Source organism: Odontesthes bonariensis, chromosome 3, assembly GCF_027942865.1.
Source record: "Odontesthes bonariensis isolate fOdoBon6 chromosome 3, fOdoBon6.hap1, whole genome shotgun sequence".
Lineage (NCBI taxonomy): Eukaryota > Metazoa > Chordata > Actinopteri > Atheriniformes > Atherinopsidae > Odontesthes > Odontesthes bonariensis.
The window spans coordinates 23670536-23690274 of record NC_134508.1 but is presented as its reverse complement, the minus strand read 5'-3'; the positions used below and the strand labels follow the sequence as shown (position 1 = coordinate 23690274).

Sequence of the window (19739 nt, the reverse complement as noted above, 5' to 3'; positions counted from 1 at the left end):
AGTATGCAGATTAGGATTCATTTAATTGTGTTTCACAGGGGTAAAAACAGGTTTTATCTGCTAACAAATGTATGTGATTATTTAGGAGTTGAATTGTTCTCTTTATCCCGTAGAATGGGGATACCACAGCCGAGCTCGACTCGAACATTCAGAGCATAACGAGTAGTTTGCAGTGTCTGAGAGAGGAGCAGGACAGAGGAAGGCACATGCTTGAAGAAGCTCTGAGACTGCTCAGCGCTTTAGTCTCTGAGCACTCAGCCAAACCCAGCGCTGAGGGGGTGATGGACAGTGCCATCCAGACATCACCAGAGATGATGCAGCCCATATTCAACATCCTGCAGAGTAAACGGCTTGAAGGCACGCAGCTTAGGTGTACATCAAACAACATTAAACAACCTCAGGTTGAAAGTTCCACTCAGGATCACAGATGGGTTTCTGGAAGAAGGAAATTAACTCTGAGAGGCCAGAGGAGGCGCAAAAAGAGGCCGCTGGTGCTACCACAGAGGAGTAAGTGCACGGTCTTGGATGAAAACAGTCACCCTGTAAATAACTTTAACAGACTACTGTCGCCACTGCATGAGCATTGCAATCAGGACTCGGGAACCAACAAGCCCAGCATTCACTCAGACGGTCCGATGCCACAGAACAGAGGCAGCAGAGCTTCCAGTGAAGCTGCGAGATGCCTTATCACCCCTCTGAGCTGCTGGTCTCAGGACAGCAGCGGCTCTGAGTGCCTCACAGCAATTGAACCCATCTTAGAGAAACTGGTGGCTAAGTCAAACATGGGAACCCCAGTGAAACCAGGAGGCCTCTGGCAGCTGTTTGAAAGTGAAAGTGGCTTTTAGAGGATGAGTGAAAGTGGCACCGCCATACGGTTTTTGTTTTGTTCTCTTTTGAGCAGAGGGAAATAACAGCCAAATACGTTTCAGATTTAATTTATTATCGATGTGACTGATGTTCTCTTGGAAAATTACTCCTGTCTTTAGGGTTGAACGCAATGATAAGAATATATATATATTCATATGGTGAAAAGGTGTAAAAAGTCTGCAGAGTTTTAAAGTTAAGGACCCAAAAAACCTTTTCCAATTAAAGTCTGGCTCCTTTTTTTTATGTTTACATAATAAAATCTGTTCCAGTTAAGCTCCTTTGCAGACTTTGTTCAAATAAAATGTATTTATTATTTATATTTACAGTATAAGATTGAAAATAAATGAATACAAACAAATCCAAATTTCAAGTGTTGACTTAATGTATCTGCCAAACAGCAGAAAAAGTCTGACCCGTGTTTTAATTTAAACCTTGTAAAAACACACTGCACTCTAATCTCAGTACGTGAAGTTAAGCAACAGTTTGATGTGCAATCTTTACAGTTTTCCTCTAAATGTCACTGTTGAGATGCCTTGGTTTACCTCAGAGATTACCCTGTAATGGTTCAAAAGAACTCAACGTATCTGAACATTATCTATTGTAAAAGGACCGTTAACCAGTCTACATGTATCATTCTTATATAAAACTGTAATCACGACAACAACCGTGCCTGGAATAAAGTGCATATTTATTTGCAATACAATTATATCATTTTATTCTGCTTCAGAACGAATATCGTGAATGACATAAAGTTTAAAACCTTTCATTTTTAATGTGCCGCTATCTATTCGTGCCACCTCACTGTCTATTAACTTTAGTCGTCAAAAGAACTATAATGTTAATCCTGTAAAAACAAGCCAAATCCCATAGATGTGGTATAAGAAAGCCAGAAATACTCTTAAAAATCATTATTCATGTCTGTAAAGTACATCCCTTAGTATTGCTCCTAATAGCCTAATCCAGATATGGGATACACAGCCGTAGGTTTTGGGTAATCCTCTGCGCAGGTGTTACGCAAGAAAACATAAGAAGCAGAAAAAAATACTGTATTTACAAATCACTTCTTAGCCTGCCTATGTGCAAGTAAGCCATGAAGCACATACTCTCTGCCATGCGGAACACTAAGGCCTTTTCTGCATGAAGAAGCGATGGCCTTTGACCCGGCGATAAGTGCGTTAATAGTTAAATTCTGTCACTGATTTTCCCACACAGACTTTGAGCTGACTGACAGTTGTGTGTCACAGTTTGACTAAGTCTGCAGGTGGGGATACGAGTCCCCGCGGGTTGAGATTTGCCACTAAGCAGACATCATAGTTGTCGTGCATCAGTGCACGCCGGACCACCACTGTCCACCGGTTGTCCCATGGATCCAGCTCCAAAATGTCCTTCATTATGTCATCATGACGATCTGAGGGGAGTTAAGAGAGAGGATGTTAATAGTCACCTGGAGCGAATCTTCAAATATCTTTCATTCACCCAAGATATTCTTTCACTACCTGCTCCCTTGTAATATCCACAGACATAAATCTTTCCTCCCACCACTCCGGCGTTGGAGGCATTGGTACGCAGTGAGAGCTGGGGACATGGGAGAGGAGGTCCATCCCTCCAGTAATCTCCATCTGGGTTGTAGATCTCTACAGCATCCAGACAGCGACGTGACTGTCCACGGTCCATTCCCTCACATCCAATACCTCCTGTACAACAGGATTATCAAACAGACAGAAATTTATAAAACACTACTCTATTTAGAAAACTTAACCAAACCAGACAGTTCTGCATCTACGTAGGCACGATACGAGGTTTAAATTCAAAAGCATTTGTTAATGACAAAAATAAAATCTGACCTATCACGAAAATTTCCCCGTTGAGCACCACAGCACTGCAGCGGTACTTTGAGTACTTCATGGGACCAAGCTCTGTCCATTTGTTTGTGTTTGGATCATACTCCAGAAGGCGGTTACTAAGACGGTCAGGCTCATCATCCATGCGGTATGACTGGAAGGTTGACGTGGGGGAAGAGTGTGACAAAGCAGAGCAGGTGCAGTTAAGAGCGGAGTCCCACAGAGGCACAATAAGAAGTCTCAGAGTCTCAGTGTAAGTGTAATGTGCTAAATTTCACACAACCACAGTAAAGGCAGCTTTTTTTAAACAGCTGACAGGTGAATTTTCTAGTTGCATCACCTGTGGGGTGCGACCACCTATCGCATAAAGGCGGTCTTTCATTGTGACCACACTGTGATAGGCCAAAGGCATCGGCAGGGGTGCTGCACTCCGCCAAGGTCCCCCCTGCAGAGACCATCGCTCCACACAGTTTGTGATGAGAAAATCGTTCTTCAGCCTCATCTGCCCACCCAAGAGGTACAGAGTGTCACCCAGCGAGCCCAGAGCGTAGGAGTCACGGTACTCTGCTGACGTCAGGCGCTCCCAGCTCCCCTGGGCTTCCACTTTATACCTGGAAACGCAAACAATCAGTGCTGTTTGTGCAGCTGAAGCATGTCAGTAATCGCAAAATATTACACATCTTTCTTACCTGTGAATCTCAACCTTCATGTCTTTCTGTCGGGCCATTCTGCGTGCACTTGCCTCTCCTGCTACGATAATGTCATTCTTCTCAGTCACAACCCCAGCACAGACATACCCCAGAGCCTCTCCGTAGCGAGGGGAAGTGATGTAGTAGGTCCGGCCTGTTGATGGGGCATAGCAAAAGCTGCGCTCTGTATAGCTGCCATACCTTGACCTGATTCCACCGCCGTCATTCCCAACGCAGAGCAGAAGATCTGTGGTTTCCATGCCATACCGCAGCTTGAGTTTGCGTGGTGCAGCTGAGGGATGCATTGCTGTGGCCTCCAGAGCTTCATTAAGTATCTCTAGACATTCAGCATCAGCCAGCAGTGCAGTGTTTCTCTTCATTGCCTCTCTTAAGTAGTCAGGGTTTATCAGTGGCAGACGGACCTTCCTCAGGAGCTCTGGAAGATGCCTGCTACGTATTTCTCCCTCCATCAGAGAGCAATGTTTGACCCAGCGAAGAACCACATCCAGGATAGTTTCTTCTCGCGACACATTCAGGTCATCAGAACTCAGGAGCTTTCCAAGCTGATGGGCCTCCAGCTCCAGGACCTCCTCATTCTGGCAGACCTGAACAAAGTACTGCCTCAGGAAGCGCTGAGCATGGTCTGACAGTTCCTCTGCACCGAGGTCACGGGCGAAATAGTACACACCAAGGCAGTTGGAGGCATCCATGTTCTCAGTCATGTGCTGCTGACAGCGCATGAAGACGTCATCCATCTGCAGGAGAAAAGCTGCAATAGAGATGCCTTGCACGTTGGCGTTAGTGAGAGGAAGATCTGAGCAGTACATGTAGTTTAAGAGGAGGGCCAGGCTGTCTGCGGGGGTGTCTCGCAGGAATATCTCTCTGCTGTTGCACTCGCGCAGACCACATGTGAACATGACTCGGAAGTATGGACTAAAGGCGGAGAGAACGACCCTGTGGCAGGGAAAGCTGATGCCCTCAGCAACCAGCACCACGTCTGTCAGATGCTCAACCTCCCTCATCTTCCTCAGCTGATCGAGCAGCACTAGCCCATGTTTGGCAGTAAGATCCATTTTGCTAAAAAAAATTCCCGTAAACTGAATATTTGCAAAGTTGCACAGGAGGCTTCACACACCCTGAGTGACAGGTTGTCCCTGAAAAAACAAAGCCAGACAAAGAAAGTTCCCCATTATCATATCAAACCACAGTTTCGAAAAACCTCTATTTGCACTCCAAAAAGCAGAAGACTTCTTTTAAATCAACTTAATTAAAAAGTTAGAGTGAAATGTTGCCTCTTAAATGGGCCTTTTCAAAACATTTTTTAGTGAAATCAAATTACATGTTACAAAGTGTTCTTTCATCTAATAGTATAAGGATGTCACACAAGCAGATAAATCATCCAGTGATTTGTGCATTTCAGTGTTTTTACACTGCTGCAGATATCTTTCTATGAAGGTATCTGTGTGCGCGTGTGTGTGCGTGGACATGAAGTCATGTGATCACATATGCGTGTTTGAGCATGCAGCTGGAAAGCTTTTAATGTGATATCTGTTAAATAAGCATTTTAACTGTGAATATCTCTTCCCAAGAAAATTTTGTCAGAGCTTGTGATACTTTAGGATGATTCTGGCTCAGACGATCTGAGACAGATATCCCTGTTTTCAGAAGCACCCTAATAAACAAACTCTGCAAAAAATAAAACATTTTCACAGAAATAAAACATTTCTGGCTAAGAAGTTTATGAAAATTACTCGTAGCAAATAAAACAAGATCGCATTTGCACACTTAAACATAACATTGCAACAAACAGTTAAAAAAAATGTGTGTAATCAGTATTAGGGGTTTCATGAAGACATATTAGTCATATTTTTCACTTTTAGAGCTTTATCTTAAAGTTTATACCTTAGATGCTGAGGCTCCACTACATTTGTGTACCTTGCTCAAAATATCACATGCTGAAAAAAAAGAAACTATTACTGTTTTGGAGTACTAATAGACGAATCTAATCGAATACATTTACACATTGGAGGTTTTTTTTGAGAGACTTGGTTGCGATCGTTTAACGTGCTCGCAGCAGCTTCCAAGATCTCTGTTTTCATGACATGTAATTTAGACACTTGACGAGTGATATTTCAGACAAGATCAATGCTCAGTTCGCTTGAAAAGGTCTTACCAAAGTCATCAGCGTCTCTAGACTTTAGTAGATCTTCTACGGTCTAAAAAAGCCGGTAAACATCCATGTTTTTCCTCAGGCTACACGTGCTGTTTGTGTTTCAGAATGTGCAAGTCAGTGGGGCGAAAAAGATCCGAGCAAACGCGAGTCAAAGATATGTACCCCCTCCACTGTTGCTGCCCCCTGAGCTGTTCGACCTAAAATAGACAGTGTTGTGGCAGGCAGGCAGTAAGTGGGTCAGAGGGGCTTTAGTAATGAGAAAAGAGAAGTTTTAAAGAGGTCAGAGTAACAAATATGATAAAGTACTGCTGCTATTCATGCATTTACTTCTTTGTATTGTCTTGTTCTTTGTTTGGGATGATTCTCCATTCCAGTTTGTTCACCCTTGTCACATGCATGTAGCTCTGGAATGACTGAAACACTGCTCTCAGCTTGGATTCAGATTTCAGCATGACAGCACTCAGTGCTTAATGTATGCCCACAAGCTTCTCTTTCCTCCCACTGAGTTTAACCTTTAACATTCAGAAAATCCAGATTCTAACAAAAAATCTGTTCAGATTTAACCTTCTGACTTTCCATAAAAAATGACCCTTTCTTTTGCGTTACTTCAAGACCGTCAGTCCGGAAGCAGCCACAAACAAACACTTAGCCAGTGAAGAGTCTAAACAGATATTTCGTGGTTCATTAGTTTCACTTTTATTGTTGAATGGAAAACCAGAGAGAATGGAAACACACAGTCATCTAAATTCAGGAGAAGAGTTGATCTTTTCCCCCTTTCAGGCCGTAATCCCATCCTTTGCTTGTTGTGGTCAGCCATCAGTCGCCATCGCTCTGCCCACAACATCCTGTCTATAGTTAACCATTAAGCAATATGGTGTACAAAAGCAGACACGGCTGTTTTTTTTGACAATGGTACTGCAGCATCTGGTCATGTTGGACAGTTTGCAGTAAAGACAACGATTTAATACAAAAAAAATCTGAGAGAGTTTGACACAGTCGCTCAAATGGACTCAAGGCACAGATTTGGAAAGTACAGGGTGGAGAGGGAAGTGCTGGATGAGGAGAGACTGGAAGAGGTAACACAGAGAAAAGCATACTCAGACATCCACCGACCTCTAACTGAACAGCTTAAAGACTCTTTCAGGTAAACTGCTTACTATACTGCACTAGAAACACATCATTAGTGGATTAAGAATATCTGTCAGCATATAGACTTGCACATTTGCACTTTCACAGATGTACGGTGCCTAAGCTGAAGAGAAGTGTGATGAGCAGCTTTCCTGTGCTGTACTGGCTGCCCAAGTACTCAGTGTGGGACTACGGCATGCCGGACCTGGTTTCTGGGATTAGTGTGGGCATAATGCACCTGCCACAAGGTATGAGAGAGACTGTCCAAACTGGGTGAATAGATATCAGCTTCTACTGAACGGCACGCCGTGACCTATTGACTACATTTGTAATTGACTACATAAGCAATTTTGCTGTGGTACAATGACACCATAAAAAGCACAGACCTCAAACGTTTTTCATAAGTAAACTGACTTCCACAGGTATGGCCTATGCACTGCTGGCCTCCGTACCTCCTGTATTTGGGCTATACTCATCTCTTTATCCCACATTGATCTACTTCTTTTTCGGGACGTCACGACACATTTCTATTGGTAAGTGAAGCAGCGATAAACAAAGACAAATATTGCACCATTGTGACTTTTGTATTAAAAAAACCCACAATAATTCGCCACCATATCTTTTATTGTGTTCAGGTACATTCACTGTGCTCAGCATCATGGTGGGTAGCGTGACAGAGAGACTTGCTCCTGATGGGGATTTCCTCAAAACCAATGGGACCAACATCACAGCAGAGGTCGACATAACTGCCCGGGATTCCTACAGGGTGCAGGTGGCAGTTGCGACTACTGTCCTTGGAGGCCTTATACAGGTTGGCAAAACAGAGCATCCTAATCCTAATCTTTAACAATGAAAGAAATATCATATTTTGGTCTTCCAACCACCAAAACAAAAACAAAAAATGACTGTGTTCATAGGTGCTATTGGGTGTGGTAAAGTTTGGCTTTGTGGGAACTTACTTGTCTGAGCCTCTGGTGCGTGCCTACACAACAGCTGCAGCAGCACATGCTGTGGTGGCACAACTCAAGTACATTTTTGGAGTTTCCCCCACACGATTTAGTGGCCCGCTGTCACTGGTTTATGTGAGTATTATCAAGAACTGATTCCACTTACCCTGTTTTGTTTATAAAACTGTGATATTGTAATTATCTACACACAAACAAGTTGTATATACTTTCCCTCTAAATGCCACCAGGATTGCGTCTGCCATTGGTTTAGAGCTCTATTTATTTAGACTTCTATGCAGAGGTTTTGCAGATAGCCAGTCTTACTGACTTTTTCTTCAAAGGGTATCTAATAAAGAGTACCAATGCATATTCTAAAATAGCTGTATATTTGCCCTTTTGCTGCTCTCTACTGAGCTGGAAGAAAAAACATTTTAACATCTATTGTCAGCTATGATAATAGTGTGGGAAAGTTAGCCGACAGTTGCAAAAAGGTCTTTTAAAATCAAATCGTGACCTACTATGAAGAAAATTGCTATGTGTGAAGCAGGTCATGCGTGCAGCATCCATCTGTACCCACATCCTGCTTTGCTGTTTTTCATTTTCAGACTCTGGTGGATGTTTGCTCCTTGCTGCCGCGCACTCATCTTCCCACTCTGGTGGTCAGCAGTGTGACGATATTATTTCTAATTGCAGCCAAAGAGCTCAACTCGTTCCTCAGTGCGAAGCTGCCGGTGCCCGTCCCGGTGGAGCTCATCACAGTCAGTTGACACAGCTCTCTGATCTCTGACTCTGTTAACACCTCTGTGCTATTGCTGATCATGCAGCTCTGAAAAAGTACAGATGCAGTGGAAATAAGCAGCTGAGTCAGCTGTGGTGCAAAAGGCCTCTGCTTTGTGCACTTCACAGCGAAAATATGTAATCACAGTTAATAATCAAGTCCAGGTCTAGGATATGATTGAACAAATCTTATTAACTAATGTGTCAGGGCTGAAACCTACTGTGAAAATAAACTTTGTGTTTTATATGTTTATGATTAACACGTTTCCTGTGATCACTTCAGATTGTGGCAGGGACACTGTTATCAACCTATACCTACTTGAACAGTAACCACACTGTTTTAGTTGTTGGAGAAATTCCAAGTGGGTGAGTTGGGTTTACATCATACTGTTATTATTTTTGAAGAGCATTTCCAGCCTCTGTGGTACTTACTGGTTTCTTGTTTGTCCTCTGCTCACCAGTCTAAGTTCTCCCACTTTGCCAAATGTGAGTCTTTTTGGAGAAGTTATTGGTGATGCTTTTGCTCTGGCCATTGTTGGATATGCCATATCTATTTCGCTTGGAAAAACATTTGCATTGAAACATGGTTACAAGGTGGACAGTAACCAGGTGAACTCACATAGAATAGCTCATTGCCTCTGTTTCTGCATACATAATATATATATATGTATATATTATAAATTACCTGTTTAGGTTTCTTTCTTGCCAACTCTTGTGTCTTTGTCTCCGCTCTGCTACAGGAGCTTGTGGCACTTGGTCTCAGTAATGCAGTGGGAGGGTTTTTCCAGTGTTTTTCTGTCTGCTCCTCCATGTCTCGAAGTCTCATCCAAGAGACCACTGGAGGTAAAACTCAAGTGAGTGAGCAACAGAAGAAACTACATCAAACGTGTCAAGAAATATAGCAAAAGATCTTTGAAAGTCATTCAACAACAACCGTCCCCCAATTTTGCCTTTGCACTAAAGTATAACAGCAACATGTGTAATATCAAATGTTAAAACTATTTGGCAACATGATTTTCTTTTAAATTGTAAAAATACTAGAACTGCTGCTGTAAATATGCCCTGAAAAGAATAAGCAATTCCAGAGAATGATACATGGCTGAGCATGTATAATAAGTCTTCGTGTCATTCTTGTAGATGGCCGGAGTGGCCTCATCTCTAATTGTGCTGGTGACCATACTGAAACTAGGAACGCTTTTCCATGAACTGCCAAAGGTTAGCTTCACTACTTGTCCTTTCTGTAAAATGTTCTTTTTCTGTTAACATCTTGGGCACGGCACAGATTGTGTTTAAAATCACACACCGATTTGCATTGTTTATTGTGTCTTTGTGGCAGCTCATCTGATTAATCATGTTGTTTCAGGCCATCCTTGCATCGATTGTGATTGTAAATTTGAAAGGCATGTTCAAGCAGTACTCTGACATTGTTACACTCTGGAGGAGCAGCAAGATTGATCTGGTAAGAGGATCAATAAATAATGTGACGAGTACAGTCGGCATCAATCTTAAAAGAAAATCTGTGAAAGCAACAACTGACTGAGACCTCGGTTTTCTTCCTGAATCTGTCAAAGTGTCACTGTTCATGTTCTGTCGCAACTGTCAGAGGTAATGACGGCGCACTGTCCTGCCCTGCATCTTCCAGGTGGTGTGGGTGGTCACTTGGGTGTCAACAGTGCTACTCAATCTAGATCTGGGTCTGGCAGCATCCATCACCTTTGCTCTATTCACAGTTATCTTCAGGACTCAAATGTAAGATTCCTCTACATCTAATCATTGTGCACATTTCTCATTGCACTCACCTGAATCACACTGTGAGTTTGAGAGATGCTGTATTAGAAATGGATGTTGGGCTGCAGAATCAGCCAAAAAAGACAAAGCACTGTATGTGAAAAAAATGCTGACGTTTTTCTCCCATTCTTCAGGCCGACGTACTCTGTTCTGGGAAATGTTCCAGGTACAGAACTCTATGTGGATATAGAGGCGCACGGAGAGGTGAGACAGAAAGATGGAGAGCCATAAAGAAAAAATGTTCTTGCCCTGATTACAAAAAGGCCATATAATGTTTCTCTATTTGACAGGCGAAAGAGATTCCAGGCATTACCATATTCCGCTCGTCGGCTACAGTTTATTTCGCCAACGCTGAGCTGTACCTCGAGGCCTTGAAGGAAAAAGTGTGTTCTCCTCTCTAATAGTTGGCTCAATTTATATCTCAATTTTTGTTTTTATTGCTAAGTAATCCGATTGAAGAACATATGATTGTGTCCACAAAATAACAGTCAAATAACAATAGTCATAAATGTCCATTAGAATCCCCCAGCATCTAAGGTTTTTCCTTCAATTAAACACCAATTAAAAAGCTGATTAATTCTTGTTCTTTTTCATTTTAAAGCATTCATTTTCACCCTTTTCTTTTATTTAACACAACCACCACCCTCTTTGTGTTCTGGTTATATTTTTGTTTAATGGGGATGTTTTGTTTTGTCTTTATCTGTTTGTTTTTTTTTAGAGTGGGCTTGACATTAGTAAAATGATCATCTATAAGAGGAGGCAGGAAGCCAAACAGAGAAGACGAGAAAGGAGGGTTGAAAGACGAGCAAAGAGGCATGCCAAAAGAGAGGTAACATACAGGAAATGTTCAGTATAATGGCAGTAACATAGATCATTGTCAAAATCAAATAAACACTTCAAGGACTTTGTCGGCACATGGCCCCATTGGTTACATAAGCTAAATGTGAAGAGAAAACAGGCACCAAACTCTTTAATATCAGCCAAGTTTATCAGTAACCCTACTGTGCATCCATCAATATTCTATTTAATGCAGTTCAGGGTCCTAGGGGGGCTGAGGCTTATCCCAGCTGTCATTGGATGAGAGGTGTACATCCTAGAAGGGAAATAGCATGACTAACTAATTCCTAAATTTCTTTCTCTGAATTCACCTCAGAGACAGGCACAGCTGTCTGTATCACAAGAGTTCTCAGTGGAGGAAGAGGATGGCTGCTGGAGGGACACATGTGTAGACGGGACTGTCACAGAGAAAGAGGAGCATGGCTGTACCGAGAGAGAGAACGGGACAGTATTTGTCATCCCAACCAGTCCCCGAACGCCTGATGGTCATTCCAGATGGGAGTACCTGAAAGGAGGAGATCCAGACTGTAACAGCCTGGGGTGGATGTCCGAGCTGCAGGATGGAGACACCACCACTCTGGGCTCCAACAGTGAGGACACACTGAGCCGTGACCTAGAGCGGGTCTCTCTTGGATCCCTGGGGAAATGGACCTGGGACATTCATTCCATCATACTTGACCTCACTGCAGCGAACTTTATTGACACAGTGGCCATAAAGACTATGAAAAATGTAAGTAGTAAATGACATAAAAGTTATTTTACAAGTATGAGCAACACAGATGGGTTCCTTAGGGAATTTAAGTGCTGAATTTTTATTACCTTAAATGTTTTTAACTACTTGAAGTAATTGATGGTCACACAACGAACCTAAAAAGTTAGGAAACGCTGGCCAAAAAAAGGCCAGCTTTGATTACGTTTGTTTTCAGTGATCTGAAAGGTGATTATATTCATCTTCAGCTGTATCATACTCTGATACAAGTGTTTACTTATACTTAAAGGAACCCTGATGATTTATCATGATAGACCGGGGCACCTGATAGGGAAGGATTATGAGCAGATCTTATTTTAAAGGTTGATTAAGAGAAACTTTCAGTGTCTGTTATATTGACAGATTTTCCAGGACTTCAGTGAGATTGATGTGGATATCTACATTGCCGGCTGTCAAGGTGAGTGAACAGATTCTCACTTCCTTGAGGCTTTACTGCATAAATATACGTTACCATGGTAGTAATTTGCCCATAAACTCTTTTCTCTTCAGCGCCTGTGGTGGAGCAATTACAGCACGGTGACTTCTTCTCTGAAACAACCACAAAGAGGCATCTGTTTGCTTCTGTTCATGACGCTGTGCTCCATTGTCTCAACCATCGTGGAGCTACATCATTCCCCAGATACGACCCAACAGTGGTAAGTGCCTGAGGTGGATGTCCAGAACTGACTCACAAAGCTATTGGCCGCCCATTCACTGACATTTTGCAGCTTGTGCTGACAAACATTTCAGTTGATTTGTAGGATGAAATGACCTAAGGCTTGATAAATGTATACAATGTATATTGTTTTATCATTCTAAATATTTGACCATTTGACCAAAATTGTTTCATTACAGGATCTGCACAGCAGCACGAAATTTTAAGATCTTCAAGAGGAGATGGAACAGGAGGGAAAATCGCAATCTGTCACAAACTTTTTCTTATAAATCGATGGACGCAAGCATAGAATGAGCTTAAAACAAGCAACTACATATAAATTACTGATTTTTTTTTTCTGTGCTCATAACTGTGTTTTTTTTACTACTGACTTGAAGTGATATTTATACATATTGTATCTAAGTTATGTAAAAGAAAGTCTTAACACTGAAGACACGTGAGCTTAATCTAACTATTCAGTGAGGGACAGTGAGACAGTGCATTTTAAAAGATGTTTAATCAATCAATCAATCAAATGGAATCAGGACATCAGAGTGACAGCTTGTGCATTTTAATCTGTTGTGCATTCTACAAGAAAACATTAACGGTGAATTCAAGGGACAAAGACAAGGCATCATGCATCACACTGAGAGTGTGTGAGCTTTTTTGGTCATGGCAGTCATTTTAGTTTTCAAGTGCAATTGTTCTGGTTCGCTCATAGCAACAACAAAATGTGTGAAGGTAATCATGCAAAGAAAAGCATTATTTGAAGTTTTAGTGTGTAACATTTAGGGGAATCTAGTGACAGGAAGGCAACACAATCTTCATAACTATGTTTATATTAGGGAAGAATAACCTGAAGTTTTATCTAAAGATGAAGTGGGTCCTTGTTATTGAAGGCCCTATATAATACACCAACTTGTTTCTACAGTTGCTAAGAGCAAAAATACCAAACATTAAGTGTAGCAAGTTTTTCACAGCCACCTAAGATTACCCCACATGCTCGGAAGAGGTTGAGAAAGGAGGATATTCAGATGTCTGTAATCTGGAACGTTGCCACTAGATGTCACTAAATCCTACACACGTTCACACAACTTTACATCACAACTGATCAAGAGAGGTACTAGTGCAACAATCCTAAAATGGGAAGATAGAAAATAAGTTGATAAAAAATAACAGGACAGCATCTCTTTACTGTTGCATAAAACCACTGTGACTTCATTCCCTGAATAAATCTCATCTTTACAAACTGGCCACAGAGGAGTTTTCCAAAATTGTTGTGCACAGGACTGAGGAAGGCTTGGAATATTTTTTTATATATATTTATTTGGTGTAAGAGCTATAAGTCTTGATGGATACTGGGATTCTGTATTTCTGTGTTTAGAGTCAGACCTTCATCGTCCTCATCTTCTGACAGCTGTGACACCAACTGCTGGTAGCGAGCCTGCCGCTGGTAATCCGGATCAATGTTGATCCATTTATTGGCAACCCATTTAGTGCCGTGGGTGACCACACAGCCCCCATGTAGAGCATATTCATCCTGCTCTCCCACCCAACCTGTTGAGAAAAAGAAATATGTTTCTGACTCTAATTTGCAACAGTCTTTGTGTAATTTAAGTTTCATGAACACAGATAATAAAGCTATAAAACACACCGCTTTAACTGACTCATGAACAAAGATAATTATCAGGGCAGAGGGCTGGAAAAGCATTTTGTGGACAAATAAGACTGAATCAGAAGTTTAAACAATTTTTTCAATTAAATTAAAATTCAAATGTTTTTTTTAATTTGCATTCTTTGCAACATTATCCCAAAAAATGGTGCTCTGATGTACCTACCCCTTCCATCGGATAGGTAGTTGTACCAAAAAACAGCCGTCCCTTTGGAAGGCTTCACTCTGAGGTTACTCTTGTCACAGTTTCTTCTGGTGTCCAGAAGATCCACTTCATTCTGTATTAGAGACTAAAATACACACTCAAACTAAGAGATACAGTTTTTCTTAACATCGGGGCCCATTCACTCACTGACAAACAAGTGAGTTAACACAGAAATGAAAGACATGCACACTATGTACACAATACTTTTGCAGCACTTTCCAACCACATTACGCACCACTTCATCATAGGTCCTGTTGTCTGCCACAGGGAATGCGGTCTCCCCGCCCCCATCAACAGAGTTCAGGTAGAAGAGAACAGTGATGTACCTAAGTGTGCAACACAGGTTTCAATTGATGCACACATGTACGGTGCAAATGGACCATACACAAGCACACATGTACAAACGAGTGGCAAGCACACAAGCTTTTCCAAGTTGACAATGTTGAGTCACAAAAACTAACATGCCAGCTGTCAAAGTGGAGCATCAGAAACGATGTTCGGCAGGTGAATCCACACTTGAACATTCACAAATATTTTTGTTTGGATCTTCAGCGATCACGGATCACACCTCAAGTGACCTCACCTGCAAGACGTCTCAAAAGGAGTGGAGGTATTGGCCGCGAGGCGTGTGTGCGTGCACGCTGTTTCCGGGTAGACAGGCCCGCTGTCGTGGTGGGCGTGGTAGTGCCCCCCCTCATCATAGCGAACCACCTGAAGAGGCTCACTGAGGTCTACTAATGCAGGCGGGAGCCGAGTGAGGCTAGTCACCCTTTGGTAGAGAAACGGTCAGTTCTAAATTAATAGCTAAAAGGGTTCATTTAATCTTAAATAACGATCAAATTAAGTAATTCCTCGCTAACCTCTCTTTGATGTCTTGGAGGACCTGGTGTGCTCCTTTGCCCTGGTAGAGCCAGGTGTGCCTGCTGTTCCGCACCAGCTGACTTCTTTTCACCCCTCGCTGCAGCAGAAACCGCTGGAAGGCGTCATTGCTGAGAAGCCTGAACTCCTCTAGACTCAGCAAACCTTTTCCAAATATTCAATGGACAACATTTGTAAAAAGGTTAAACCATTTTCACTCTATCCTTCTTCCTTTGTCATTATGCTTGATGGCCTCACAAAAATACAACACAGCTTCACCAGACCTAAACCAGAGCAAAAGTTCAACCGGTAAGAATAAGTGATGACACCTGCACGAGGGTGAGGCTTTTAAAAGTAAAGAGATTAAAGGGATAGTTCGCCTCTTTTGACATGAAGCTGTATGACATCCCATATTAGCAATATCATTTATGAACATTGACTTACCCCCTGCTGCGTCCTGTGAGCCGAGTTCCAGCCTCGTTTTGGCGTTGACGAAGGTAGTCCGGCTAGTTGACTGGGGTCCCGAAAATAAAGCATCTTGCTTCTCAAAACAATATGCGTTCAAAAGAGTAATACATTTGCATCACAAAATCGTCCCTCCAGAAAAAGTCAGACCTCACATCGCTTGGCGCTATTTCTCTCTACCTTCGTATCACTACGGGCTGTGTAAACTGTGCAGACCGAAGTGCAGACCCAGCACTCCCCTGCTTCTGAGCAGTAAACACTGTAACAGGTGCGGCTATCGGCAGGTGGCTGAACGCATTGATATGAAGGGAGGCAAAAAAAAACGCCAAGCGATTGTGAGGTTTGACTTTTTCTGGAGGGACGATTTTGTGATGCAAATGTATTACTCTTGAACGCATATTGTTTTGAGAAACAAGACGCTTTATTTTCGGGATCCTAGCAAACTAGCCGGACTACCTTCGTCAGCACCAAAACGAGGCTGGAACTCGGCTCACAGGACGCAGCGGGGGGTAAGAAAATATTCATAAATGATATTGCTAATATGGGATGTCATACAGCTTCATGTCAAAAGAGGCGAACTATCCCTTTAAGAGTAATAAGCAATCTGCAGGAAGTTCAATGTGATGTAACTATACAGAGGCTCTAAAGCATGTATATCAACCTGACAACCAAGCTCATAAGTAACATATCTATTGACCTCTTTAAGATTATCCTGTGCATTCAAGTTAGAGTTATGTTTCTTCAAAACGACAATGTGCAGAAAGTATATTTTGCATATCTGATGATATGTTTTCCAAAACTATGAGTTTGCAAATCGTTTAAAAGTCTTAGTTAACCCTGGAATGATGGATGAAGATGCTTTCTTACCATTATCATCCTTGTCAGCTTTTAACCCGGCATAGATTTCTCGCAGATTTTCTGGAGTGAGCCAAATGCCGTCCCTCACTCGAGAATGAGTCAGTATCTGTTAGAGGCACAGTAGTGAATATGAGATTAATTAACCATCCTTTGAAGGAAAGAAAAGAAGAAAAAAAAAGGCTTCACTATACTGTAGACTACAACGTGGGCTCACAATCCACAAACTGACATACACCTCATGAAGCTGCAATTGTCCATCCTGGTTGATATCAAGGAGATTAAAGATCTCATCCGGGCTGAGGTTGAGCTCCTTGGCCAGCTCCTCTTGACCATCTTGCACCATCAGTTGGCTCTCCATGAGGCCCTTCAGCTGTGCCAGCTGCATCACCACACGACACTCATCGTCTGACAGAAACCCAGGAATCTCTGCGCAAACACAGAGGCGCTTAGATGTAGCTACTGAGGAAGCTCACTGCAGCCATAAGGATTATATGACTGCAGAAATGTCCCTCCTTCGTGTTCCTCATTTTCATATTTTTCCAGGTTGTTTTGTTGAACTAATGTAGTCTAGATTTACGCTGACTAGAGTTGAAATGATCATTCACATCAGCCATTAGTTCATTTTCAGCATTGAAGTGAATATGCTGTTTAACATTTGTGCAGCCACGTCTGCAGAGATATGATTGTTAGGCATGAGAGATTCACCAGAGGAAAACCTTTCCAAAATCCTCAAAAAATGAATACATAAATAAATAAATAAATAAATAAGAATGAATAAATAATTCTTCATAAGTTTCCTAAGGTATATCAAAATGAGCTTAATCCTTTTTTTTTTTTAAATCCTGTGGAATCAAAACTTTTCAACATAACTCTGGGCTGCAATGAGCAAAATTAAACAGGAGACGAGTAAAAAGATCAGCACTTTGACTTTTAAGCACAACGGTGACTTGATCGTGTTTTAGGCTTATGTTGCACTGTAGCACAGGGTGCATTTTACTAGTAGAGGGTAGAATAGGTTATCAATCACCAGCAAATTCAGAGAGCAAACATCACATCATCTGTAAAAAGAAACAAAAAAAGATGATAGGTTCAACAGCAGTAACAACAAGATAATGAAAATTCACGATGAACCTCAAGAAGAGCAAGCTTAATGTTTTGCTGTGGTCGTCCCGGTTCCCTGACCTAAACATCATCAAAAATAGATAGCCTGTAGATACGAGCTGGAGCATGCATGACAGCCCAATAATCTCATTCGCTAAAAGGGCTGTTACCACTGATCATGAACGGTGCCGAACATTTGCTGTGAGCCACTTTCCTTCCTTCCTTCCTTCTTTTTTTCTTTTTGGATTTTGTTACGCTAAACAGTAAAATATGCACATAAAGATATTCGATCTTGCTGAAAATACTAAAGAAATGTGCGCACTTTTGACTTTTCCATCTTTTGTAAATCAGGTCATTATTTAAAAACTTTTTTTGTTAGATTAAATAATGAGCAGATTGATTTAGATAAACAGTGTAATGCTGCTTTATGTCACCTGCCTTGCTGAGCCATTCATTTAAAAACTGAAACAGTCATAAGTCAGTAGCTACTTAATCTTGTTTGAAACACAAAGAGAACTGAAAACAACTAGTGCCGTAATGCCTGTATACCATTTATGCTGCGACTGCATACTAAATGAGAATGCTCAGATGCAGATTTGTCTGCTTTTTACCCAGTCATACCTTGAGCTCTTCACTGGATTAGAAACTGAGTGTTTCCCAGGGGCTTATTGGCCTGTCATGTAGGCCTGAATGATCTTTGTGTAACACACATAGGCAACGTGTATTGAGATGTGTAATAAGGATGAAAACAGATAGTTCTTGAGGATATAGTATGCTTGTTTCGATCAGAAGTAGAAATCTGTTGGGCCATTTTGTGCTTCTTACCAAACAGCAGAGGCTTCAGGCTCAGAGTGCGCATCTCGTGCACTTTGCCCGGCACCAGTGACACCTTCTGGACATGTCCCACCTGAGAGATAAATCAGAGACTATTAGCAGTGCGTATGGCAGTGCGCGCGTGAGACAGCGGGAAGAACTGATATAGCGTGCAAGAGTGACGCATCTTTAGAGTACTCACCCTTATTCCCTCGATTCTTGTCAGGGCAACATCACGCGCAAACTCGGGTTTTGATGGCGGACGTCGCGACTCGGGGCGCTGGTGGCCACTGCTGGGAGCGTCACTACTCCGGCTGGCATCCTCCTGCCCGCTGCTGTAGTGCACGTAAAACAATAGCGCTATAACGTTGATGATGTACACATGGAAAAACACCATAACTACCACGAAGTAGGAGCGGGAGCACACGCTGCTCTTGGGGCCGGAGAGACGCTCGCAGCGAGGCCGGAGCGGCAAGGTCGAGCTCCCGGACGGAGTCTGGTCCGCAGCATCTGCGGCTTCCTGGTTGTCAGTCATTTTGTTGCGATTCAAGGAGTTGATGGTTTCTCTGCCGCAAAGTCCATCTAGTTATTGAAATGGACGCGGTTGGACCGAAGAAGCCGAAGTGATGAGAGGAAGACTTCAAATTTAAGTTGGGGGAAAAAAAGAAAATAAAGGTATATCCTCAAAAAGAGGTCAGACAGTTTCAGCCTCGCAGCAGAATTTTAAATAAACTCGTTGCGTGAAGAAACAGATGGTTCCAGAATAAATTGCAGCCGTCTCTTTTGGCCTGAGAGGTCAGCTTTCCATGTAAGTGTGTGATTGTTTTGTCTCACAGTCAGCAGCGCTGCAGCCTCGGACAGTCTTGTTTACACTGCAGCAGTCCCATCAGCATCAACAGCAGCGCACTGCGCATCCAAAATCACCGCGGAGCTCCTCTCTGAAACCTGCTTCATGAACCTGACCTGGCATATTCCGGTTACGGAAATAATCCCCTTAAAAGTAGTCAGATATCAGTGAATACGACAAAGCATTCTGCATTTTGCAGGACTATTTTACACACGACACGCCATTTCGAGAGGTCCCCAGTTGACAGTAACAATCTGTGCGCAATGCTGACCTCTGGCGACCTAAACCAACAACACAGTCCTGTCTTGATCTCGGTGAAGTGCTTTAGCAGCTGTCGCTAATGTGTTGTTGGCCTGACAACGAGAGCATCCCTGAAAGAGCACTTTCCACATGCAAAAACAAATAATTCAGTAAAATCATTGACTGGGGCTGATTAAAGCAGCCATTTTAGTGACATCTGCTTTATCACA

At 42.3% G+C, this 19739-nt stretch overlaps 3 protein-coding genes across 4 annotated transcripts; 1 reads left to right on the top strand and 2 right to left on the bottom strand.

Moving 5' to 3' along the window:
• Positions 1-1538: 1538 nt before the first annotated feature.
• Positions 1539-5727, bottom strand: kbtbd12 (kelch repeat and BTB (POZ) domain containing 12). The gene is made up of 6 exons (XM_075462160.1): positions 5571-5727; positions 3398-4551; positions 3049-3319; positions 2712-2862; positions 2364-2561; positions 1539-2275 (listed from the first exon to the last, which is right to left on the bottom strand). The coding sequence occupies exons 2-6, from the start codon at positions 4468-4470 to the stop codon at positions 2106-2108; spliced, it is 1863 nt and encodes a 620-aa protein (XP_075318275.1). The 5' UTR covers positions 4471-4551; positions 5571-5727; the 3' UTR covers positions 1539-2105.
• Positions 5728-6574: 847 nt separating this feature from the next.
• Positions 6575-12677, top strand: slc26a6l1 (solute carrier family 26 member 6, like 1). Its single transcript, XM_075459997.1, has 19 exons — positions 6575-6714; positions 6807-6946; positions 7121-7231; positions 7334-7509; positions 7616-7780; positions 8251-8403; positions 8706-8788; positions 8884-9031; positions 9163-9276; positions 9560-9637; positions 9786-9881; positions 10065-10171; positions 10345-10414; positions 10501-10593; positions 10929-11039; positions 11364-11777; positions 12159-12213; positions 12306-12451; positions 12651-12677. The coding sequence occupies exons 1-19, from the start codon at positions 6575-6577 to the stop codon at positions 12675-12677; spliced, it is 2427 nt and encodes an 808-aa protein (XP_075316112.1).
• Positions 12678-12980: 303 nt separating this feature from the next.
• Positions 12981-19573, bottom strand: p4htmb (prolyl 4-hydroxylase, transmembrane b). Of its 2 annotated transcripts, XM_075461146.1 has the most exons (10): positions 18850-19573; positions 18625-18757; positions 18435-18516; positions 16744-16934; positions 16518-16614; positions 15188-15350; positions 14911-15096; positions 14563-14653; positions 14289-14412; positions 12981-14007 (listed from the first exon to the last, which is right to left on the bottom strand). In XM_075461146.1, the coding sequence occupies exons 1-10, from the start codon at positions 18930-18932 to the stop codon at positions 13790-13792; spliced, it is 1368 nt and encodes a 455-aa protein (XP_075317261.1). In that variant the 5' UTR covers positions 18933-19573; the 3' UTR covers positions 12981-13789. The 2 variants fall into 2 exon arrangements, with proteins under 2 accessions (XP_075317261.1, XP_075317260.1); XM_075461145.1 differs by having other exon boundaries at positions 18625-19573.
• Between the last annotated feature and the right edge of the window lie 166 nt (positions 19574-19739).